Genomic DNA, 27,354 nt, shown 5'->3' on the forward strand with positions numbered 1-27,354 from the left:
ATGCTTGTTTAACCTCATGGTGACACATCAACGCGGAGGACCAAACTCTGAGAACTGCCTTCCTGTGGGAATGTTCCAACCCAGTAATCTTGATCCACCCGAACCAGCAAGCCTGCAGGGGTAGGAGACACTTGGTCTTGATTATTAGGTTAATGGTTACATGATTGCTTCATGACTACTAAAGAGATGCTCCTTGAAGTTTTCAAGGTCAGATTTCAAGTTCCTTTTCTGCCTACCTTCTTATCTTGGCCCCAACTTTAATCTTAACTTGGACCCAGACTCCTGGATGTCATCTCCACCTTGCCTTCAGAACTCCAATTCTCAGGATCAGTAATGTATCCCTACCTGTGATTTGGTATTCAACCTGAACTTCCAGATAGTGACCCTGGCCCTATCACAGGTTTTGTGTCTGACCTTTGCCCTTATCCTCTGATTGGAAGTGGCACCCTGGGTTCTCACTACAGTTTTGCCCTTGACTCCTACTAATAACCATATACAAGATACAGCCTGTCTTTATGAAGTGGCCGCTCAGCATCAGGCCCTAGTTTTGGTGAAACTCTAGGGAGTCTTCCCGCTCTGCTGGTGTAGAGGCCAGTCTTTGTCTTCCCAACACGCGCCGTCCACCTCAGGCCTTGGTGCTGACAGTGAGACCTGGGATTGCTGAGAACCAATATCCAAACCATCCAACTGAATGGCAGGCTCACATCTTTTTTACATCTAGGGTTTAGAATATTGTCTGTGATGTCTTTTCAAGTATCCAGGTGATAAATCTAGGCTTGAATTTAGTTAGTTTTATTACCTTTATATTCCATCTACTTCCAAAGACAATTTGAGGCAATGTAATTTAAAACACAGCTATAATAGAACCACTAAAGCTAAGGTTTAAAAGGAGGGAGGGAAATATAAAAATAACCATTGCAGCAAAACAAGGACCATGTTATGAAATGGGGTAGAGATAGCTAAATTAGGAATATAGGTTAAAGAGAGTCCTTGCAATTAAGCCTTTAACTTAATGCTGGGTTTCCTAGGAGCCAAAGCCATGCATTTATGTAATTCTTCTTATCTATAAAGAGAAGCAGATCATAAAAAACCCAAAATGCTCCTACTTCTAATCAAAGCATAATTTATTGCAAGCATCTTTATATTTTAAACAATGAATGTATATAGAATCATTTAATAAAATTGAACACTTCATATCAGTCACATGCCAGGTATTGAGAACACAAAAGAGATCAAAGCCTAGTGGGAGAGGTAGACAAGAAGAGAAACCTTTATAATCCATTGTGAGAGGTTCTATGTTAGAGATGTGCCTTTGGCTCTATGTGGTGGTATAATATAATATTTCACAGTGCTATCTTGACCCAGTTTTAAAGTCATGGCTCAAAACTCTCAGTTCCTCTTCATAGACACTTTGCTAAGCCCTCACCCCAACTACTTCTTTTATCAGGCACACATACCCAACTGCTAGAGGTTCCCAGATATTTAACACCCAGGATGGCCCCTTCTTCTTTGTGCTTGTGAAATCATTCAAAATACTCAGTCCCAGGAAGACAGTGAGTTTAACCTAATCTCACCCTACTTGTCATAAATAAGCTGCCTCTTATAGTTCCAGCTTGCTGTTACCCTGTCTTGGGTGTAACCCATGAAGCCTTGAGTGGTACCCTTCTCTCATTTGTAGCTGTAAGTAACCAAGTGTTCTTCCCTTCATCTATCTGAGTGTCTTTATGTTGTGTCTCATCATTAAAATAATCTTTAAAATCTTACAAAACAGGTCACAACTTCGGTTGATATATATGGGAATAGACCTGGGAAGTCTTCCCAGAAGAGATTATTCCAAACTTTGTCTTGAAAGAGAAGCAGAAGTTAGTTAGGCAAAGAGAGGTGGGGAGGAGAGTATATGATAAGAGAGGAGAAAGTGTGAACTGGCAGTCAAACCCAAGGACAAGCACGTGCAGAAGCAGGGAGTGTCTGACAGATGGGACACTAAGAAAAAGGTGGAGGGATGTGGAAACTTCTGGTACACCTGAAGAACTGCAAATGTTCAGTATGTCTGGGCCTGGAGTATGAAGTATGGAGTAGAAAAATGTCAGGTGAGACAGAAGTAACAAAGAATCAGATTGTGAAACATCTTGCAAGCCATAGTAAAAATTCTGAATTAATTCTAAAACCTACACAGAGACAGTAAATGGTTTTAAAGATGATAAAATAATTTCTTAAATCATATTTTCTCGAGAAGTCTTAGCAGTTTTGATAATGGATTGAATGGGGCAAGTAGGCAGGATGATACCATTTAAGAGGCAATTATAATAAGCTTTTCTATAAGAGGTTATGAGGACCTGAATGAAAACAGTCATGGTAGAGACAACTCTGTGGGACGATATTATGGAGATTTTGCCCACTGGTCTTAGTGGAGAACTAGATGTGTGGATTTAGAGAGAAGAGGAGCCATGAGCAACTCCAGTGTACTAGACTGGCCTGGAGAATGGGTGGCCTGATGGGGAAATACAAGAGAAGAGGAAAGTTGAGGAGTCAAGGGCAGAAAGGAAGATATATTTAGTTTTCTGTTGACTAATATTGAAATGCTGGGGACATCCTTAATGAAGGCCCTACACAGTAGCTGTATCTATCGGTCAAGGGAACAAAGAAAGTGACCTGACTTAGTAATATTGATTTGGACATCATTCGCTTCTAGCTAATTGTAGTACATAAAACTTTACAAGTGGAAAAGAACATGGGAAAAAGTGGAAAAAAGACCAAAGTCAGAACTCTGAAGATCAAAGGTGGGCAGAGGGAAAAGACTGTATGAAAGAAGTTAAAGAATCATCACAGAGATGGAGGAGAATCAAAAGGAAGTTGTGTCCTACAAACCAAGGAGGAGAGAATGACAAGAAGAAAAGAAGGGTCATTATTTTCAAGACATTAAGCAAAGTGACTGACAAGCATTCCTTGAACCTAAGAGTGGGTAATTCATGGATAAGTCTGGCAAAACTAGTCTTAGGGATGAGTCTGGTGTTAAGACGGAAAGAGGTTGATGATAGGGGAGAAAGAAAGATGTAACATTAGGAGCAAAGTTCTAAGGAGAGGTCAGGATGGGATTAGCCTGAAATAACAGCAGGGTACTTTTTCTCTGAATGAAGAGCAACAGACAGAGTGGAGAGTTAATACCAAAGTTTCTAGGTGGAAGGAAAAGCTGGAAAGCCCTTTAGCTGAGAATTTTGGATTTCTCTGCAAAATAAAAGACATATATTCAGTAATAGATTTTGAAATCATTGAATTAAAAAAAGTCTCTATGATTGTTATTAGAGAATACACATGCTCTGAAACAATGTGTCTCTCTTCTTGCAGCAACTAGAAAGCTATTCTGGGATACAAAGATTTGGATTTAAGTTTTATGCTCATGTCTGGTATTTGCAAGCATTTAATCCTTCTGCTGCTTTTAGATGGAAGCAATACTATTTTGTTTAATGTCTTTTTGCACTTTGTACCCTGTAAAAATGTCAAAGCTTCCTTGAAGCTTGTCCCCAGTGCTTTTGGAACCAGGGAGATATAAATCGTCAACCTAGTGATAAATGAGAATGGAAATTTTTACCATATAGTGAAGATATAGTTATGAATATTGCTCTAAAACTCTAAAGGCATTAAAAATTTAAAAAGTAAAAAAATGTTAAAAAAGTAAAATAGATGTTAAAAGACTCACTGAATGTACATTTACTAACAACCCAGCAACAAAGCTGTTCAGTGGAAGACATCTGATCACCAAAGCAAGTTTATACCTATAGCGTCGGACCCTCCATAATTCTGTGTAGTCCTGTGACACAGCCAATGACAAGTATGAAACTAATATAAATAATGTCAGTTAATATTTATTGAGTGCTTGCTCCATTTTAGGCTCTGCACTAAGGATTTGACCTGTCCTGTATCTTTCCCTCACCACCCTCTACATATGGAGAAACAGTTATTGAACAGTTAAGTGACTATCTCAAAGTTACACAGCTTGTATATGGGACAACTATGTCATAGAGTTCATATTGTTATGCCACAAAGGGTAATTTTTTCAAGATACACTGCTTTCAGATTAGCATTATTTTTCTAACAATCCTAAATCCCATGCTGCATTTTCATAAATGAATAATTTAAAGCTAGACTCTTGTACTTCTATTTGAGCACAGTCCCAAATCTCCCATTCTTGGTATCTCTGTACACTGGATGGGTGCTCTGTGGGAAGATAATGTAAGAGTACACACCTAATCATCATCACTTATTGATTCAAACCACCATTTCTTGACCATCTACTATGTGTCAGGTACTGTTTTAATCTCTTCATATGAATTCATCCTGTACAGCAGGTATTCTCTACTGCACTATGAAATTGCTTAGGAAATGCAAGAAAACACAATTATTTATTTTTATTTGATACAATATCTATTATGAAAATTACTTTAAAAATATTTTATGAATGTAACTAGAAAAAAAATCCTAGAGATTATTCTGAAGGAAGGGATGCGAAGATACTTCCCACACAGAGAGAAAGAAGGAAAGGAAAGGCAACTGGCAAGTATTAAGGCCACTATGCTAACATTTCATTGTCTTGCTCTGTTTTGTTTTAACCTTGGATATAGAAGACAGAGTTCACCATAATGCTTAGTTCAAGGAAAATTCTTGTCACCCCCTAGTCCTTGGAGGGACATCCTAGTTTGATGTGTTCACTTTTAACCCTAGAGTCCATTCTCAGTCTGCCCCAGTCTCCATGGGTAGCCATTCTAGTGTGCTAAATGCATTCCCTTGTATAAGGTATGTGTCCTTGTACGGTGTACAATATTGATTTTTGTGAATTATTATCCTGGTTTTATTAGGTATAGACACAGATAGAGAGACAGAGATAGAAATGATACAGACCCTGGAGATCAGAGAGACTTAGAAACTGGGCCAAGATCACACAACTCTTACGTGATGCAGTAGAATTTAGACCTCAGTCTGCCTCTGTCTAAAATTGTCAGTCTTACCTTCCCAAGTCTTCAAACTGTGGAAAAACTGTAGAAAAAAGGAAAGTTTCTAAATGCATTCCTAAAATCCAAGTAGTTGGAAAAAGGTTTTGAATTGGGTTAATAAAAACATGGATGAAAACTTGGGAAGTTCATGATTTTTCCCAAGGCTACACCATGGGGATGAGGAGGGCAGAGGGGAAGTGCTCCTTAATTTCAACTTTTGGGAATTAAATTTATCATCTACCACACAAAAGTGATTAATATTGCGAGGGTGAGGAATCTGATAATGACTGAGAGATGCCATCAACCTGACAAACTAAACAATTTTTTTAACCTGACATCCCTTTTCAAGACATCAGCTGTCACCTGAAATGAATTCTGTTTCTAATTTGTCTTCATAAATAATGCAACTAATTGAAAGGTAGTTACAATGAAAGTCTTCAACCTCTTTCATCTCCAATTTTAGGGCAATCTCTTTGCATTCCCTGGAAAGAATCTTCTACTCCTTTCGCATAAAATTTAGACATCACTGACGCTGATCAGAACACTGAGATCAAAACAAAAGAATCCACTGTGCAAAGACCACCACATCTAATGGTTTTCTTGATCTTTTTTCCCCTAAGTTTAGCATTAACTTAAAATGTGAAACTCGTAAAAATCTGATGTAAAAAATTTATTCAAGCTCAAAGTTTTACTAAGAGCATCTTTATTTAACCAAGCGTCCAGGTTGTCCTACCCTCTTCTTCTTACCACCTAACTTCTGCTTGTTTGGAATTAAAATAGGACCTCTTACTCTGTCCCACACTTATTTACATGGAAAAAATCTTTGTTTTGCAGCTTTCCCGTTCACTTTCTTCTCTCTTTCTGTTCTCCTCTCATTTAGCGAGACTAAAACGGGGCCATTGAACAAAAACAGATTCTGACCGTTCCCAGCAACTACAAATGAAGAATTCTTGCATTAAAAACTAAAACAATTAAAGTGTTTTCGATCTGAGGTTTCTCTTTGCAGACATCAGTGATTCCATTTGTTTATTCGTGAGTGTAGCTGTTAATAAAACTATGTGCTGAATGCATGAGAGGTAAGAGAACTATGCAAGCATTAAAACTTCCAATCATTTAATTATTTCACCCCTCTAGAAAGGCCGATTTCAACAAATATATCAAGGGAAGGACATGATTATGAATGCAGATTTGAGCTGAATGTGTTTCACCAGGTTGCTATTAAAAATGGAAATTTATGAAAGATTTTGTGAGGTATATCAAATTATAGCTAAAACCTTGCAAGTTACTTAAAATGCAAATTATACAGCTAAATACAGGAAATTTGGGTAATATAAATTATTTTGGTATCTAGCCCCTGGCTGTTAAAAAATATCCACTGGCAATAGAAGGAATTTAGTCTACACTGTCATTACTACTTACATTTAGTAATATTTACTAAAGTCTGCCTCTCAACAATGAGAAAACCACTAATTAAAAGCTATTGAAGGATAATATATTTTGTATAGAGAATATACAGGCAAAGGTCCAAAAGCTAGAACTACTGAAATGAGTTTGAGTTTTTCCCCAATAAGCAAATCCATCTGGGTAAAGTCCTTGTATTTTTTAATATTCTGTTATAAGAATAGCTAACATTTAATTAGTACTTGCCAGGTATTTTGCAGGTATTGACTTATGTCTAAAAATAAGAGAAGAATGGAGATACACCAGAGAAGGGGTGAATAAAGGAGAACAATGAGTATATTTGTCTACGCAGGTGCCATTACAAAATACAACTGATTGTGAGGGTTAATCAACAGAAATTTAATTTGGAATTCCAGACCCAGGTTCCAGCAGGATTCGGTTCCTGGTGAGAGCTCTCTTCTTGGCTTCAGATGGCCACCTTCTAGCTTACTCCCATATGGAAGAGACAGAGGGCAAGCTATCTCTAAGATAAGAGATTGGGCTAGATTATTTCTCAGATATAATTATAGAAAAACAGTATTTTCACAAAACACCAATGTATATATTTTTTTCAATAAAAACACTTAAGTTACACACTCATTTTTATTACACTGGATATAAAATTCTTATCCTGCTTTTATGCTTGGACTTTCTAAGGCCTAAGTTCTTTAAACATTTTTCAAGTAAAATTAGAGCCCTATAGAGTAATTATTATACATAGTTCAGTAGAGTTTTAAAAAATATAGGTTAGCAGATGATTTTTTATGAATTAGTAATTTTAGAAACTCCATAAAATTAAAACACTTTAGAGATGCAATAACTTTAAGCCACTTTGTCCAATTTTCACATTTTACACATAAGGAAACCAGGGTGCAGAGAAATTACATGATCTGTAGAAGTCCACATGCCAGTTTGGATTTCCACTGTGCTCCTGTCCCTAATCCATGGACAGAGTTAATGGTGGACTGGTAAGAACTTCAACATCTATCTAATGACAGCTACAAAAGATGATTGCTGAAAGTTTCCATTTTTTAAGCTTTTGGTTTCCAAGCAAAGGAAAATTTAAAAGTATGTGAATTGCTTGATAATATCTGTCTTAATGGAGACTCTGAATAGCAAATCAAATCTGGCAAGAATTCCATTTTTGTCTGCTTTCTGATGCTGTGTCTGTGCCCTTACACCAACCAGGCACAGCTGGTGTCACTTGTGGTCATCTTCCCATGTGGGAAATCTCCTGGCTTTTCTGATGCTGTCTCTTAGGAGAGGTCACAGCAGGCCAAGAAGTAAGCTACTCAAGGACAGGGAGCCAGGGCTCTGACTTGGAATCGTATCATAAAGGAGGCTATAGGGAGAAACAGTCACTGATCAGCTTTGCTTTAGACTGTACGACAGTACCATGAGATAGTACCGTGGCATAACAGTGTCATGAGAGCCTCCCATGTGTACACTTTCTTCAGAAGTGCCATCATAAGGACAAAAAGACACGCAGAATATTTTGAGCTGTCACAGACCCCTATAGAAATCTGATGAAAACAATAAGCCCCAGAAAAATGACACACATTCCAAGAATTTACAGACAAATTCAGAAGCTCAAACTGAAGTCCACTGGAGCTAAGTTCCCCAGTTTTACTGGGATCACATTTTATCAGCAGTCCAAGCAACCCTTTAAAAGGAGCCAAGTGGTCCATCCACGCATACTTCTTGCCATGGCAGCCAACTACAATAGACCCGTTCATTCTCTTAGAGCATTTCATGCGACGTTATCATTCTGGCAGAGGCTGACTAGTAACCGCTGGCCATATAGCTCCACAAGGGCGTAATGCCTAGGGAAGGGGCCCTTTAACAAAAAATGAAATCATCTGAACCTCTGTAAATGTTTAGGGGTGCAGGGAATTTACTTTACTGTAGCTTTGATTAAGAGAAAGTGCAAAGAGCACCAGAAGTTATAATTCAAAAAGTCACTAGCCTAGGCCTATGACTGATGGGCAGAACGGAGTAAAGGAAGGAAAAGAAGGGAGGGAAGAAGGGAGACATGGCGGCAGTTAATTTCAAGTACTCCAAAGTAGTGGAATCATAAAATTCCATAACTCCATCTTTTCTTCTGTGACTCTACCATGAGTCATGATGAATTTCTGTCTACTACAATTTTGCAGTAAGCACCAACCACCATTTTCTGTCCCCTGCCAGGTAAAAAATCCTAAAGGGAAAGTGAGCTAATTTAATTTTCTTATTTTTAAAAATATCTGATCCATCTGACAATATAACTCAAAATACTAACCAATATGAAATTCAATTCTCTACAGTAAACCTTTTTTTCCCCAAACAAATAAGCAACTAGTTCTTATTCTCAAGCTCACATTATTAGTCTTTAAACACGAAGTGCTTAAATTCTTCTTGAGCTCATTTTAACAAGAATGCTATAATTGTGTCAACTGAGATTGTTAAGACCCTTCAGTGTATTATGTGAGAGATGCATCAGGATTTCCACCAAGATCAAGTGCTGGTCTCAGTCCAGTACCTTCTGTAGAGGAACATCCAAGGGGTTAATGCTTTGAAAGGATTATAGCCATGAAATCCATACTTCTCATTAGCTTAATTTGTGCCATCTATCTATCTATCTGGCACAGAATATATATATATATTTCAGAAATATATATATATATTTGTGCTTAATTTGTGCCATATATATATATATGGCACAGAATATATATATATATTTCAGAAATATATATATATTCTGAAATTCTGCATGAGAAGATCAGCATAAGGAACTGTAAATAAGCTATTACCATAGTGTCCATGTATCTGCACAGTAGGAACTGGCTTTTAAGGAATAGAAATAGGAATGATAAACCATAATATCCATATCCAATTCCACTTTGGACCTGGAGTCATTACAACAAAAAATTAGAAAATTCAAGAGCACTGGTGGTGAGGAATAAGGAAAGCACTTAATGATTTTACTAAGAAATAGCTATTAACTACCAGAACTTAGAAAATAAAAAAAAGAAAAGAAAAAAAGAAAATTATACCTGTGTATATAATTTACTTGGTTGCTAAAGTGTTTATTTGGCTTTTTCATAAAGACCAGGTATCATAGATTTATATAAATCATGGCTTTGCAAAATATTTTTGTATTGGATATAAAAATTCACCAGTTCAATCTTTACTGGTAAGTATCTCATCCCATGTATCAATAATCCCGTTGCTCCTAAACATTTTGGACTGAGAGAAATTAGAGTGGCAGCTGAAGGATACTACCCTGAAGACCGTACAGGCTGGGGATGCGGGTGGGAAAGGGATTCCTGTTGCTAAAACCAGTAATCCTGCAAAAAGAAGGGGTTATTTGGATGACATAAATATGCATGGGCTGCTGTGCCACCACTTGTGCCTGCTGTAGATACAGTCACAATGATACTGAGTTCCCTGGTTGCTAGGCTATGACTTCTATCTGTATTTTCACTAGACTTCGGCAAAGTCCTTTTATTGCTCTCAGGACTCCATTCTCTCATATCAAAATCAGACCTATGACTAGGACATCTGTATCTGTTTCCCTTGGTCTTTTCTCATTTCCTATAAGACATGTCTAGAAAAAGAAAGAGGGAGTACATGTTATGAAACTAGCTGAAATTGGCTGATTCCTATTCCAAGTTTCATAATTACAGAATAGCTATAAATACTAATAATTTTTAGTAAATGGGCTAGTGAACAAGCCCGATATAAGTTAAACCAGCAATTAAATTGTGATGAACAAGATGCCACCTTTTTAATATAACAAATACTTTAAAAAGAGATTTTGAGATGAAATTAGAATGTGCATGATTCCATCTGGGGATCATCAATTAAAAAAACACTTTTATGTAAATTACTTTAGTTAAAACAACAACAAAAAAAGAGCATATATAAATCATACAGGGAGGGCAGGATTTTAAAAGTTTGGTTTTTTTTTTCTGTGAACATACTTATTTTAGAAAATTTATAAAATTCAGAAATACACGAAGAGGATTTAAAATAAGAACCCAAGCACCCAAAACTGATATCTAAGAACACTTTGATGTACAAATTATAGTAAGCTTATATTTAATGTGTGTAGTTTTAAGTATTCTTGAATGATTCGAAGATCCTTGACCTATAATCTGTTATAATTTTTGCTGTTATAATTATGAGCCCAGTTTTGAGTCTGATCGGAAATGAGTGGACATTGTCGCTCGTGACTGTATCGTTCAGCATCGTCTCTTCATTGTGGCCCTGTGCCGTACTTGTGCATAAGCAATAACTAACAAATTTACATTTCACTGCATGTGCAGAAATTATATTCTATGGAAATATTCACATTTGGGGATTCAATATTCACATTTGTTTATGAATGTTAATTTCTATATTTCTTTCCCCATCTTTTTTTTGTCTTTTAGTCTTTAATAGCAAAATATATTTTTTTATTCTAAGAGACAGATTTGTACTTGAAAACCATCAGCTTCTATAGATATTTTTACAATAGAAAAACCTTTCCTTCCTGCCCCTACGTGGGCAGGTCGATTTTCATTGAAAACGGCTTCAAGCTGGTTCTAATATTTACTCACTTATGCAGGTGCGTTCATCAGCATGGAGTCTGTATCCCGTATCACATTCACAGTGGAAGGTGCCCAGAGTGTGAATACAGCACTGCTGGCAGCCTCCATTCACCACCGCACATTCATCGACATCTAGAGGAGAAAGACAGATGGCCAGGATTACAATGTCATTCCAATGTCAGCTTCAGAGAAGTGGCACAATATTTCTTTGATACACAGTATGTGTTATATTGTACACAGGCACTGTCTCTGTTGCCACAAATCTTTCCTTGTTTGATCCATTTTGCTCCACAGTGTAAACAAGAGAATGTAGATAGAAACTTTATTGAGCTTTTTAAAGCCCAGCAACGATGAGCATAGGGATTGTCTCACAGTTTTCTATTCTTCACATACTAGTTAATTAGACAGATCTGAGATATAGATATTTCCTTGGGGAAGGAAAACCGGAGGGGAGAATTTCAATGAGCTACTCTATCTGGAGCAGTACATGCTGGTAGATAAACACCTATTATTGGTCTGATGTTGTTGAATAAAGCCAATAATAGAGTTAAGACCTTGAATCTCCTTCTCATGTGCTATGGTGGACATCAAGGCAAAGATAGGTAAATTCAAATAAAACTATGTTTTGGAGTTCTTAAAAATACGTCAATACATTTTCTTCATTGATTTGAGTTTCTTCCTTTTCACTCAAGTTTCCATTTTCTGAAATACTTAACATGTTTATGTGAAGCTTCGTTTTAGAAAAAATTAGAAGAGATCAAGACTCATGGTCACCTATATCTTATGTTCGGTCAAGGTCATGATAAATTCATGTAATATTCACCTCTCTTTAGGAAAGGAAAATAAATTCATGTCTCAGAATCTCTATTTCTTTATACCCTATGTAAATCAGTACTCACATAACTAAAATGATGAAGAGAAGACACCCACAAACATAAGGAAAACTTTTCAGGTAATCAGTGGATAAAGGGGCTTCTAACTTTTCTTGTATGGAGAATTTTTAAACTTGTAATCTATGTCTTTTGGCAAGTGTCAAAGTAAAAATCAGGCAGAGGTGGAGATTTGACATGAGAAAGCATGTGTCTCAGGCAGAAAATGTCCTTAACTTCCCATGTCCTCAATCCCAGATATTTGGTCAAAGAATATTGGGTATGAATAATTGTCACTAAAATATGTTACAATGATATATAATGTATAATGATAACATCGAGTGAGACTAATTCCACAGGGGCAAGATCCTTACTGGAGAAGGCATCAATCTTGACAAGGAATACTATTGCAATACCTCACCATAGGACTTTGTAAAGAATGTTTTATACTGTAGTAAAAACTATAGACCTTGACTTGAGGTAGACAAAGATCTTGACTTGAGGGAAACAAAAGAGTTTTCTATCATTGGCTTTGCTCTGTGTGTGTGTGTGAGAGAGAGAGAGAGAGAAAAAGAGAGGGAAAAATAATCCACATTTGTACAATCTAGTATTTTCCTTCTAAATTTAATATTCTGCAATAATTTCTGATATTGTAGAAGGAATCTTATTTTAGATATAAAAAGTACTAACTTTTCAAAGTATTAGAATTTTTATTAAATTGTGAGTCTGTGATAAACAAGCCTGTGAGTCTTTTTCATATGAACTAATGTTGATCCAGAATTCCCCATTTGTATTTGTGCTTTATAAAGGGCTTTAACATTTATGCTAGCTAAATTTTTATCTTTCTAGCTTTAGGATATTATTCCACAGGGTTGAGATATAATTTTGAATTTTAATTCTATCAACCCCTGAATTAGCTATCCTTCCCAGGTCTTTTACTTTAGATCTACAAATAAAACCCTTAATTCCTGGGGCGCCTTGGTGGCACAGCAGTTAAGCGTCTGCCTTCGGCTCAGGGCGTGATCCTGGTGTTATGGGATCAAGCCCCACATCAGGCTCTTCCGCTATGAGCCTGCTTCTTCCTCTCCCACTCCCCCTGCTTGCGTTCCCTCTCTCGCTGGCTGTCTCTCTTTCAAATAAATAAAATCTTTAAAAAAACCCCTTAGTTCCCAACAATCATATGTTTTATATGATAAAAGCATAAAAAATGTCTATTAAAATTATTATAATGTACCATACATATGTATTAAATACATTAAAAAATATCTTAAAGGGTGTCCACAAATAAAATGTTTACTTCTGAAGATGGAAGAAAGTCATCTAGATTGAGTGAGGTGTAGGATGTGTGTATGGGAGGGTCACAGAGAATTTACCCACATCTCCAATGTTCTAATTTTGTATAAGAGAAAGTCATTCTGATATTACTTGTATAATAAAATGTAAGTTTTTCATTCTTTTTAATTAAACTACAGTTGACACACAATGTTACACTAGTTTCAGGCATACAACATACCGAATGGACAAGTCTATGTGTCGTGCCGTGCTCAACCCACGTATAGCTACCGCAATGCTATTCCAATACCCTTGACCTTATTCCCTATGCTGTACCTCTTATTCCTGTGTCTTATTCATTCCAAAACTAGAAGCCTGTATCTCCCACTCCACTCTACCCATTTTGTCCATCTCCTCATTCCCCACTCCTCTGGCAACTATCAATTTGTTCTCTGCATTTATGGGTCTGTTTCTGTCTTTTGTTGCTTTGCTCGCTTGTTCCTTTTTAGATTCCACATGTAAGTGAAATCATAAGGCGTTTGTCTTTCTTCCTCTGACTCATTTCATTTAACATAAAAAGTAATTTTAAAGAAGTGTAATATGACCACTTCCTTTTGCCTCTCCTCCTCAAGCTTCATTAATTTTCTGATAGAAGAAACCAAATTAATGTAAAAAAGAATAATCATTGAGTTTATTCCAAAGATAAGAATGGACATCAATTCTGAGAGTGAGTCTTCCTTCAGTATGTTTTGGGGTGTTCATATTCTAAATCTGCCCCAGAACTAGAACTAAAGTACTGTAAGTTATTATACATAGACACACACACACACACACACACACACACACACACACAACCAAACTGCCCCTGGACTTTGAGTTAAATAATCTTGGGGAAAATATCTTAGTGTTGAAACTTACTAGCCCGTCACCTTGCTCTCTGAAACTACATTCGCTCATCTATAAAATGGGAAAATAATGATTGTCATATGTACTATGCTATGATTTCTTTTTTCCTTTCCTATTCATGCATAAGATTTTGAAATAGATTGTTAACAACTGAAGATACATGTAGAAATTAAACAACAGGCAATTTTATTTCACTAAATAGTGGAGCTAACAATGTAAGACTATAAAGTGAGAGTGCAAGACAGAAACAGTAAGGAACATCGGAATTCAGAGGGAAAAAATCCATCTGGAGCTAGAGGGATAAGGGAATATTAGAGGGTAAACATTGAGCAGTTAAGTGCATGCAGCTGAGGGTGAGTAATCCAAAGGTGCCGTGGTTTGAACGTGCACAGTGTCTGAGATTCAGCGTTCAGATCTGTCGGGCTGGAGAGTAAGGTTGACAAAAAGAAGTAAAGTTGAAAAACAAACCTAAAACTCCTTTTAATTAATTTGGCCAAGTGTTCCTCTTCTTGATTTACAATACAATACACTTCTAGGCAGGTTGAGACATAATAGGCTGTGTTCACACAGGAGCTAAGCAAACTTATTAGCAGTTAAAAAAATCAATCACTTCTAGAGTGGTACCAAACACAAAGTAATTGGTTTGACTTCCTTTTTCTTTTATGCATTTTCAGAATACATTGAATGTACTGATTGGGCACTGTGTAACTAATAGTTCTCATGCCTGGCAGCATGCTAGAATCACTTGGTGAGCGTATAAAAATACTCAAGCTCTGGTTCTACCCTTAAAGAGACTCGTTTAATTGGTCTGGGGTAAGACCTGGGAATAAAATATTTTAATATACCTTAAGTGATCCTAAAGTGTAGCCAGAGTTGAGATCCCCTGATATAGTTAATGCTTTAAGCACTTAGAATCTTGTTAAAATGCAGATGTTAATTCAGTAGATCTGGAGCAGAGGGGCTGAGATTCTGCATTTCTACCTAGATCTAAGGCAGTTCTGATGCTGCTGGCCTGTGGACTGTACTCTGAGAAGTAAGAGTGTAGACAGTCCTCTGTGCAACTATAAATGTCACATGGATCACAAATGTCATGATTTGGTTCAACTTCTCAGTTGTTTGACCAAAGCAGACCAATTCAATTCAAGTGGACAAATCAATACTCTAACCAAAATTATATATATATATTTCTATATAATTATATAATGTATATTTATATATTTTCATATGTGTTCTATATTTCTATTTTTAATGATTTATATTTTAATTATCTACCAAAAACCTCTGAAAATAAACCACCATATCTCCCACAATATTCTTTCAGTAATAGTTAATAATTTTGACTATTTTAGCATCATTTGTTGTAAGAAATTACTTGCTTCTATAAACATGAAGAGCACTTTAGTTCTTTTCTGATGGAATACCTCTGATATAGGATAAAACCAGGTTAAATTGCCATGATATTAGACACTCATGCTGAGGCTGTCACAAGTGATTTTCTTTTCCATCAGGATTCTGCCCAACAGAGTTAAAAACCAGAAATGTCAATATTACATTAAAATGTTATTATCAAGTGTACTTCATGTGAAGAAACTATTTCTCCAAAAATTCTCTGAGTTATATCTTCATGTCAGATGCTTAAAGAAAGCCCTGCCCTTAGAATTGGAGCTCTGGGACACTGCTGGGAATAATGATAAAGTGATTAGAATTTTTTCAGCATTATCTCTGTGATATGGACCAAGGATTTCATGATTTTTATACTATAAAAGAACGTCAAAAAGAATCAACTATGTCTGCTATTTTTCCTTTTAATGTTCTTTCTCTAAATATTTCTGCTGCATTTATTCCCAAAACTATTTCCCTAGATGGTCACAGAATATAATAGCTTAAAAGAATTCACATTATTATCAAATGTATTTTGCACATAAAAGCTCCCTGAGACAACAACGATCCACTTTTGTTTCCAAACAACGAAAATTGGTTCGTATTATTTTCTTAGAGTGTACAACCAGAATAAGATAAATTATTCTTCCATTTCCCTTTTAATATGTTATTCTCAGAAACCTGTTGATTGGAAATGAGTGTTCCTGGGTTGCTTTATGATGGAGATTACATTGTAGAAGGTTAGGTTTGCAGGAAATACTGAAGGGTGTAGTGAAGATTCCACTCGATCTTCCATGTGGCTTTATTTTCACTCTGTTCTACCATAGTACTTTCACTCTGATATACTATAGTATATCAAAACTCCTAACTATTCACTTGTAATTCTGTAGTGCCTGATTGAATGAACTCCTTAAGGTCAAAGATTCTGTTGTATTAAGCTTTTCTGGCATAAAGTCGATATTCCATAAATGTTGTATGAATGAATGAATGTGTGACTTGAGAGCCATGCACAGCATTTAATCTTTTTGTCCATCCACATTCATCCATCGGATTTCTTAGAATTGGGCTCTGATTGCCTCTTTTTACCTTTGCAGTAGGATGCTTGATATTTGTTTTGATCATAAACGAGTAGCTCTTAAAATCCAGGGCACAGAATAATTTCTAAGTTTGCAAATGAATAAATCTGAACTGTGTCTGAGATAATGATTGCCTGTTAGGGATTTCATCCATTTTTATCTTCCTCACTCATCATAGATAACCCAGCTTTTCCTTTGGGGAATTTTCTCTCTTCCATTTTAGAAAAGGCATATAGTTTATGTGAGATTGATGAACACAACTCCTCTCTCAAATCCAAGGTGGACTCTACTTCACATTAGTGCACCTCCACTTGCCATAGTGATTGAACAATGCTATCTTTTCATCAGTATGTAGCTTTCTCAGGAATGAATGAATTTGTTCAGATGTGATCCAATCATTCTGAAGCTCAACATGTGGGTTGGGAATCCTGGGACATAGATGCCTTCTTGCTCTGGAAATTATAATGTGTGGACGTGAACCATTTGCTCCCATGAATGAAGCTACACTAAAGATAAAGCTAACAAGCGGGACAGAACTGAAGGACTCACAAAGAACCTCAATTGAGACCCTGATTGAACTGTGCCTGAAGTCCTCCCTACCTCTAGACTTTTCAGTTAAGTGATCCAATAACCCCCTTTTATTGTTTAAAATGTTGAGTTGCACAATTCTATCGTTTGTAAACAAAATCATACTTACTGATATATGTGTACTGTAAAGATGGCGCGCAGGGGAAGTCACCAAGTACAGTTCAAACTCAGCACACACTTATCAAAAAGTTTTATCGTCCTCTAATCAGTAACATGTTTTAATCTATATTTCATCAAGGGTCAGAAAAAGTCATGTAGCTCTTCCTTATAGTGTTTACTGGAATGATTATATTTTATCAAGATTCTAATGAATTTGGGGGTTTGTCACAATTTTGGTTCATTATTAATGAAAATATTAAAAGTTTATCAAACTGCCTGTGTAAAATCATGGTACATCTGATAGTGCCAGAGAGGTTGAAGATGATACCTTCTTTAATGGTTTCATCACAATTCCCCCTTGAGTGATCCTTCTCTAGTTTTTCCTTCAACCCTTGTCTGCTAGTTTCCCCTTTTGTTCCTTTCATGGTAGCTACTCTGGTAGCTTGATGCTCAGTTAGTAGGAAATAAATACATGCTGCTAACTTTGCAGATTCTATTGTTTCCCTACCTTTCGTCTTTTTGTAAAAAAAAAAATACCAGTTTTCTAGCCCAGACATTCACCCAGAAGTAGAGATGGACTTTCTCAGCAAAAACCATCTAGTTTACAAAGAGGCAAAAAGGATGGTTATGTGTATTTTTTAAAGAATTACAGTATAAGGAAGGAACAAAGCTCAAAAGACTTGTTATCTTGTGCTGAGGATAGGACAATATATGTTTTATAGGAAATGGAAGTCATTCGGTCTTGTAAAGCAAGGATTAAAGCAAAAAAAAAAAAAAAAGATGGTGCTAGAGATGTGGCTGGGGCCTGATCATGGCGGGTTTTTCTGCCATACTAAGGAACCATTATTTTATAGACAATGGGCACCAGCAGAGTGAAAAACAGATTAGAGAAATGGGAGACTGAAGGCAGAGGAGCCAAGGAATAACTATCATCAAAATCCAGATGAAAGATGACAAGGTCTTGTTCGAGGGTAGTAGCAGTGGAAATAAAGAGATGTGGGCAGATATAAAAGATGTTAAGGATTAAAAAAAAAACCAATATGAGTTGGTTCTTAACTGGATGTGATGGAGAAAAAAAGAGTCAAGGTCAACTGCCTTCAGCAATTGGATGGATGGTTGTGGCATTCACTGAAATAGCACAAGAGGAAGAAGATTTGACAGAATAGTTCAGTTTTGAACATAAATGATTTGATGGGCAAGTGAGATGGGGAGTTGGAAATATCTAGCAGGCAATTGAGTGTGTGGACTAAAATCAGGAGAGAAATATGGGCTGATTTTTCAGCTACCATCTATCTACCTGAACAAGTCTAAAAATTAAGAGTCATCCTTGGTACTTTCCTTTCCTTCACCCATATCTAATCTAGTAACCACATTATACTGTCAAACTTATCTCCTAAAATATCTCAAATCTGTCCACTGGTATCACTCTAATCCAAACTGCATAGATGGTTATAATGGCATACCAAAAAACTCCCTCCACATCCACATCGGGCCCTCTAATATCTTCATGCTGCACCACAGTGATGTTTAAAAAAAAAAAAAAGATCAAGTCACCTACTCCCTCACTCTTGTCATAGTTTTACACCCTCCAATCGCTTCCCATTTCTCTTAGAAGTAACTGAACAATAACATGGTCTGCAGGTCCCTCCATCACACTCCCTGGTTTTTGTCTCCTTCTCTATCTTGCTATTCTTTTTCCCTTACTGTGTTTTAACAACTCAGATCTTTTTAAGTTCCTTGAAGACTCTGTATTCCTTTTGATTTCCTCCTCCTCTCTTTTACCTAATATCTGTGCATCTAGTAAAGGTCCACCCAAACACCACTACCTTAAGGAGGCCTGTATTTCTCCTTCAGTGTAGGTCAGATTTATGTGTTACACTTTCTTAGGACTATCTTCTTTTCCTTTGGAGCCATTAACTCATCTATTTGTGTGTGTGATTATTTGATATCTGTTGTTCCTCATTAATGACTAAGTCCATGAAAATAGGAACACTGCCAAGCTTTACTCACAATAATTTATGTTTGACACATAGAATATGCTTTATAAATATCTGTTAAACATGTAAATGAATGGGGTACAGAGTATTGGGCATTTCCATATAGATAGTAATTCAAGACACAGGAGTAGACAAGAGCACTAAGCAAAATCATGTAGATAAAAAAGACAAAAGGACTCTAATAGAGAACCCTGAAGAATATCAACATATAAAGCAGGCTATTGTAGGACATACAAAGTTAAACCAAGAAGGCCATACAGAGAGGTAGGAGGAAAACCAAGAGTCTGGCATCATGGAAAGCAAGGAAGGGGGGATTTAAGAAAGAAATATGGTCAACACACAGATGTCAAGTAGGAAGTGCCAGTGCGCACTGAATTTAGCAAGAAGAGTTTTGCTGATGACATGGAGGAGGAGGATGCTAATAATAATGATCTGCTGAACAATTACTGAACACTTAGTATTTGCCATGCATGCTCTAAACTCTCTACATATACTAACATATTTAATACTTAAAATACCCTGTGATGTAGATACTGTTATTACCCTTACCTACAGGGGAGGAAGCTGGGACAGAAAACTGTTTCAATGGAGTAGCATATACAAATCCCAGATTACAGTGGGTTGGGTTGAAGAAGTGGGAGACAAAGAAAGGGAGAAAGTGAGCTAAAAGATGAATTGCAATAAATGTAACTATTAAGGAGAGGGGTTTGTAGTTGGACAGGAGAGTGTGGTAGAAGCAGAGGGTGTTTAAGATGGAAGAGATTTGCGGTAGCTTAAATACTTATAGGAATTGGCCAATAAAGAGGGCTGCGTTAAAGATGTAAGAGACAAAGGAAAATTTCAAATTATTGAGAATCTCAAATCACCTTAGTGCATTCCAAGAGAAGGTATACGCTGGGAGAAACAATCAACCATGGGCCTTGAGCATCCCTATACATTCTATGCCTGATCACTCTCTTTACCCAAAATGTTTTTCAGGGTTGTGTTTGCACAGAGAGGTGAGATAACATCTCTCCTGAGAAAATGATCAGGCTTGTTTCCACTATGAAAGTGATGGACATTCCCAAGCCCAGTGTTTCCTTTGTACGATGAAATCAATTGCATGCATGAGCATTCATAATATGCCCTTTTGTCACTGCTGTGGGATACGGGGGGGGGGGGGGCAAAAANCACAAGTTGACACAAACAAACAAAGCATTGGCTACTGCTTTTGCCAGAAGTAATAATGTCTTTTGTTTCTGACCCAGAAGCCTCATGTGTTCTGTCAGCATCCAGTAATTGGTTAACTTGTTAGTGTAAAAGTAGAGTAAAATCCCAGATCCTGCACAGTTCTTGATGGTATACAGAAGAGAATTCACACACATAATCATCTGTTACTCTGGGTTAGAGAAAGCATGTATGTTACAAAGTGGAAGGACGTGAGAAGCCAGAGAGGATGTTCCTGTCTTCCTCTTTCCACTATGCTTGTTGATTGCTTGTAGCCTTGAAACTATTAGTAAAGCATGATGCTCAGTAGACCTCTCTACCTGAGCCTGATGTGACAATCTGATCTTTTGCTTTAGCTCAAAAGAGATAAAGGAAAAGATGTCATGCTAGCATGTCTTTATGTGATTTTAAAGAACACTGAAGGGGCGCCTGGGTGGCACAGCGGTTAAGCGGCTGCCTTCGGCTCAGGGCGTGATCCTGGTTATGGGATCGAGCCCCACATCAGGCTCCTCTGCTATGAGCCTGCTTCTTCCTCTCCCACTCCCCCTGCTTGTGTTCCCTCTCTCGCTGGCTGTCTCTGTCTCTGTCAAATAAATAAATAAAAATCTTTAAATAAAAATAAATAAATAAATAAAGAACACTGAAGATACAAATACCCAATCCAAGGAACCAACAAGTTTACTGTATTGTTAGCTCCTTGAGGACAAAAATGATGTGTTCTGCTTATCACTGTGCCTCTAGTATCTATGTCAGTGCCTAGCCCATAGCACATGCACAATAAATATTTGTTGAAAAAATGAAAAATGGGGAATAAATGAAATAGTGGGTAGCTAGATTTGCAGAGGAAGGGTACTTAGCAAAAGGGACTGAGAGAGAGAGAAGAGAGAAAGTGGAAAGAAGCAGGATGGTACAGGATCCTTAGTAGAAGAACAGTGCCCCTATGGAAGATTCTTTTTAAGAGGGAATAAACAACAATATCATTTTGCTGAAAATCAAGTTAAATGGGGACTGAAAATAGTCTAGTAGATTTGCAAACTATGTGATGGACATTCACATTTCCTAAAGGTCTTTACATTATAGTGCAGAATGTGGAAAGCAAATTAGTCTTCTGGGGATGTCTATTTCTTTAAAATTTTTCCAAGATCAGAATAACCTATTCTTTGTCATTGAAAACGGAGCTTCCAGGGTCATGCTTTCATGGATCTATTATATTGCTGCCTCATCTATAACATGACCCAATATCATCCCTGAGGACCACAGTATGACAAGGCTCTAGTATACTTTAATACAATATTGTCATCACAGTCTCTCTGTGTGAGGGAGCAGCAAGCAAGGACAATAAAGCATGTACACAGAGCTTACTGCAAACATCAATTGGACATACAAGTAACAAGATGCAAAATTATGTTTGTACTTCATAGAGTTAGTATCAATGGAAAAGAAAGTAAAACTGAACCTCAACAAAAACTCAGGTGGTTGGTTCTTCTTAGCTAATTTTCTCTATGTCCAATTCAACTCACAGTCCAAATACGTTAATTCTTTTCTAGTTTTTAAGGAAGAACCAAACTCTCAGTGGGCTGAGAGCTAAAGATGTTATTACCAGGGTGGATAAGGCTTCACCCTGGGCATTAGGTTAGAAAAACAGAAACCCTGAGTCAAACTCTTAGTTCACTTCTTAGAATAATGAATGGTGTGGTCTCCAGGGATTTTGATCTTTCCTACAGTGACTGGATCCACTTCCCCCTTTTTCTGTAGGTCTCACATAGCTCTAGCATGTAGACGGTGCTTAGTTTTTCCTAAGCAAATGGTGAATAAAGACACATCTAGAGAGGTAGAAAAGGGGCCATAGGAAATTGGAGAACCAACATTGGGTTTGGAAATAAAAGGCAGGTAATGAATAATGGTTGGCTAACTTCTCACTTGATTGAGATAACTGGGTTGATGTAGAAATTATTCAAAGACCTTTTTGAATATCCTAACTCTAAAGGTCTCAAATGGGAGATGAGCACATGGAGCTCTGTATACTCTAGAGGCCACTGCTTGAAAGGTGCATTTTTTTCCCAGGTGCTGGGATACAGGACAGAATACACAGTGGGTTCTGTTTGGAGAAAGGGAGCGAGAGAAAGAGAGAGAGCACACATGAGAGTGAGCAAGTGAGTGAGAGAGCGTCTCCAAGCCCAAAACTTTTCTTTCCCATTAACTATATGAGTCAATAGGAAAACTGTCCTGGGAAAATAAATGTGAGGCTAGCATTCTTAATTCAGACTGGCTTTTGATTAGATTTATGCCCACTTATCGTAAGAGTAAGATCTCTCTCTCCTTTTTTTTTTTTAGATTATTTATTTATTTATTTGGCAGAGAGAGAGAGCCAGGGAGAGAGGGAACACAAGCAGGAGGAGTGGGAGAGGAAGAAGTAGGCTCCCAGCATAGGAGCCTGATGTGGGGCTCGATCCCAGAACACCGGGATCATGACCTGAGTCAAAGGCAGATGCTTAACGACTGAGCCATGCAGGCACCCCAGGGACGCTCCAAGAGTAAGATCTCTTACAGAAGTGAGAGAGGGAGAGACAGACAAGTTGTAACAGCAGGCAGAGAAACTGAGAGTGTGGCTGATAGAGGGCCTTGGACATTTCTTGGTCACTGGGCAGCTGGGGAAACAAGATGAGGAAATCTAGAAGCTGGGAATTAAGACGCAGAAAAAAAGCTCAGAAACCAACCTCTCTCCTTTCTATTACAACTACCTCCTTTAGCTGAGTTTCTCTCCACATCTCAACCTAAGGGGTCGAATTAGCTAAAATAAACTTGTTTTTTTATAACATGCAGAAACCCTACAATTTATACATGCATGGGACTTTGATAGAAACCATAATATGATGAATTGATGTTTTGACTTTGGAGAGCTCCAGTAATGATTTTGTTTGCACAAGAAATTTTCTTCCTGGGGTGCCCGGGTGGCACAGCGGTTAAGCGCCTGCCTTCGGCTCAGGGCGTGATCCCGGCGTTATGGGATCGAGCCCCACATCAGGCTCCTCTGCTATGAGCCTGCTTCTTCCTCTCCCACTCCCCCTGCTTGTGTTCCCTCTCTCGCTGGCTATCTCTATCTCTATCAAATAAATAAATAAAATCTTTAAAAAAAATTTATAAAAAAAAAAAAGAAATTTTTTTCCTCTCTTTTTCCTGATTACAGAGCTCCTCTCTTGTGAGCTGGAATAGAGTGAAGGCTGTTGCCACCCCTCTGCCCCATGATCACCACCAAACTACTGGGTGGGCAGGGGTCCCTGGCTGAGATAACCTGAGAACTCCATCTCCCCAGCCACAATGATTAGATCAAGGAAGGTGACCCAAGTCAGATAAAATAACATCTTACCAAGGACTTTTGCTCAAGCTAACAGGGAAGAAGCACTACTACCTTTCCTGCACAGTGCTTGAAGTTGCCCTTTATTTATATTATAAAGCTTGAGTTTGTTTTGTATTTTTGTGAATATGTTAAATTGTGTACCATTTCTAATGTCATCTTTATTTCTTTCCTAGTAAAAAAATTATTAAAATGTTAAAAATAAGATTTATCCAATTGTAGAATCTGAAAGGACCTCAAAAGATAAACTAGTCCGAACTCCTACATACTGTAGAAGTTCCTTCTTCAATGTTTTTAACAAATGGCTATTCAGACTCCGATTAAACATGTCCATCTATAGAGAGTATTATTCTTTTTATGCCTTTCTCCCCTCCTACTTCTTCTTCTCCCCCTCGTCCTTTTGTATTTATGTGGCCTTACCACAGTATAAAACATTTGGAAGGAAAAAAATTTATCTTTTTCCACCAGAGAAAGTTATTTTTAAACATAAACAATATTATAAACAAAATAGTACAAATAAAACAATGCAAAATTTTGATAGTTTGTTTAGTAAAATTGATAATTTTCTTTAATTTTCATTTTATTACTTTTAAGAATAAACACTGTATGCTTGTTTATAAGTTATACCTCTTTTTGGCAAAATATCTGCATTTTTTTTTGCCCATTATGACACTATATTTTCCTGTTCTTTCTCTATACATTTCTTTGTCTGATGTTTACCAAAACAAGTACTATTTGTCATTCAGTATCACACTGAAAACAGAATCTTTTTTCTTTTAGTTTTTTTTTCTCTTTGCCAACAGTTTCAACCAAACTTCTAAGAAAGATCAATGTAATTTAAAGTACACCTCTAGACTATCCAAGACTTCAGCATTTAATTAGAAATCCATTAAAGTAATTGTATTCCCTTTTAACGTAGTCACTTAACCTGTAGTTAAATGTGACTTCTATTATTATAAAATAGCTCATATATAATCTGATATTGTATTGCTTAAAATTATCTCAGAAACATTAGCACTTGTAGATTAAGTACAAACGTCCTGAATTCACACCCTGAAGATACTGTTCACAAAAACTGGTGCACTGGTTATATTTAAAAGCCCAACTGAGGGGCACCTGGGTAGCTCAGCCATTGATCATCTGCCTTCGGGCAGAGTCCCAGGGTCCTGGGATCTAGCCCTGCATGGGGCTTCCTGCTAGGCAGGAAGCCTGCTTCTTCCTCTCCCACTCCCCTTGCTTGTGTTCCCTCTCTCACTGTCTTTCTTTCTGTCAAATAAATAAATAAAATCTTTAAAAAAATAAATAAAAGCCCAACTGAAGCAAAGTAATAGTTCCTTTCTCATTTTTTTTTGTTAACCACAGCCAAATAAACTAGAACTGAGAGAATATAATTTAGGAATCTTTCCTTCTTGAAATTAAGAATAACCTAAAAAACTCTTTTCTCCCAGCATTTATTTCTTAGAGAATTACCTGTTGATTACTTAATATATTGATATACATAGCAAAGCAAATGAGTAAAACGAAACATAAAGATATATATTTATGTGACCTATGACTGGCCTTTATTTCTAAACCAAATCATTGAACCTTTTTGTTTTTTGAGAGTTTCAATACTATGAGACCTAGATTATTTCCCAACCTGACTCCAGGCTTCCATCTGTTTATTACTCCACTGCTCTTGATACTTCCTTCTCTTTTCTCTGTGGCTCCAGACTCTCACCTAACAATTCCTCATTCACTAGAGACTTCTTGTATCTCTCTCACCCAGCCAGGATATTATGTTTTCCCCACTGGCTCTCCAGAATCCTTCCCCCGATCCCATCCCATATCTACCATGCCAGCTCTGAATAATACCTATCATCCATCAGGGCCAACTTATCCATTAGGTGTAGTGCCTAGTACCTACATTACTTTTAGAGACCCACATAAATGTTTTAATGTCTTACCTTTTAAGTTAAAGAAAATACTTTAATATATAATATTAATTTTTTCATCTTTATATCAATGCAGTCATAAAATATACTTTAAAATTTTTTTATAGTTGAAAGGTCCCATTAATGAAAACATGCCTTGGGTCCATTAAAATCATAATGTGACCCTGCTATCCATTTACCTTGATTTACCTCCAAAGACACTAATAAAAGCTAGTATTACTGAAGGAATTCTCACAACCCACTCAGCTCATGTTGATTCTCTTTTTTTATATCATACACACACATGCACACACACACACACTCAGAGGCAGCTTCATGGGTATGTGACCAAGGCAAAGGCAAAGGGCCCAAGCTCAGAAGGCTTTGTGTTCAGAGTTTAGTGCTCTGTGTTCACCATCTTGAAATATTTAATAATTTTATCTCAGGACTTGTGTTTTGTAAGTGAAGTCAGGTGGGACAGTGCTGCATGAACCAGGAACTTGGAGCCTCAGCTCACACACATCCTTACATCTCTTACCACCTCCCTTCCTCTATGGGATGGCTCTTCTAGACTGCCTAGCACCTCTCTCCTGCCTGTACCCAGTTATCACTGCAGCTCTGTGCTGCCCCCACCCCTCTGTGGGGGCTTGAACATGGGTTGGGAGAGGATTCGGGTATGGTGAAAGTCTCCATGGCATCTCAGCAGGTTATAGCGGCAGCTGTAACCTGCATCAGACTAGAAGTGACACAGGCCCCTCTGGAGGGCAACTTTGCAGACGTTAGCCCTGATCTAGTACTAAGTGAGTCTAAGCAGAGAATCCTTGGCGTTCATCCATCCATTGTGGATAGAGGTGTGAGCTGGTAGGAAGGAGACAGGCTTTCCTGCCAGCAGCCAGAGCACTAAGTCAGTGTTCAGGTATGCACATGCCGAGCTGCAAGGCAGGACTATTGGCCACTATGAGTATCTGCATTTCCCCTGGTATCCTCATGCCTAACAAGTACAATAGCAAATAAAAAAATACCATGACAGGATGAGACAGGGACCACTAAAGAAAAATGTTTTATATTTTAGTACTTATAACAACATCCTTTTGTGCTTTTTGAACAAAAGCCATGCATTTTCATCTTTGTGCCTGTCCCTGGGAATTATGTAGGTTGCTCTGTACACTTCTTGGGTTCCAAGAGCTGCTCCCCCTTGATCTTATTGTGAACCTTGAGCTAGCTGATGAGAGTTCCTTTGACTTCCCTCTTTATAACACAAAATACCTCCTATTTCTACCCTCTGCCTCTTCTTCCTATGGGTTCTAAAGTGAATTTCTCCACACGATGCCCTCAATCTGATTCCATTCCCATCCATCAGGCTTCATGACATCAGTTACTCTCCTCAGCTTAACTCTTCCTCTCTCCCTTGCCATTGGTTATTTCCCCCTGTGTTTACCACCCCCTCTCTCTACCATTCTGCTCCTCCTCAACTACAAAGCCAGGGGTCTCTGCTTCATGGCCATCTCCTCTCCTGGAAGTACAGCCTCCCCTCTCAGTTCCCTTTCCTACCTTGGATTCACTGTCCTGGCAGTCTAATGATTCTCTCACACGTCCCTGAGAGTTCCTTCCCAGTCCTGGGCATTTTCTATCCTCTACCCAATTGCTCACTGAATGGAAGTTAACAGAATGACCAGCAGAGATCTTAACACAGC

The 27,354-nt window shown here is 37.5% G+C and overlaps 1 protein-coding gene across 3 annotated transcripts in view; it reads right to left on the bottom strand.

The window, feature by feature from the left end:
* Nucleotides 1-27,354, bottom strand: part of LOC109489339 — a 420,733-nt gene that overhangs the window by 39,688 nt on the left and 353,691 nt on the right. For 2 of the 3 annotated variants that reach the window (XR_004626285.1, XR_004626287.1), the window contains one exon: nucleotides 11,009-11,131. Coding sequence is in view for 1 of the 3 variants with exons in the window: in XM_034663350.1 (XP_034519241.1) it covers nucleotides 6,734-6,912; nucleotides 11,009-11,131 (302 nt within the window). In the remaining 2 variants the exon portion in view is untranslated. Of the gene's footprint in view, nucleotides 1-6,652; nucleotides 6,913-11,008; nucleotides 11,132-27,354 lie in introns of those variants that run through there. The other variant, XM_034663350.1, reaches the window with a different exon arrangement.

This window comes from Ailuropoda melanoleuca, chromosome 1, assembly GCF_002007445.2.
Source record: "Ailuropoda melanoleuca isolate Jingjing chromosome 1, ASM200744v2, whole genome shotgun sequence".
Classification (NCBI taxonomy): domain Eukaryota; kingdom Metazoa; phylum Chordata; class Mammalia; order Carnivora; family Ursidae; genus Ailuropoda; species Ailuropoda melanoleuca.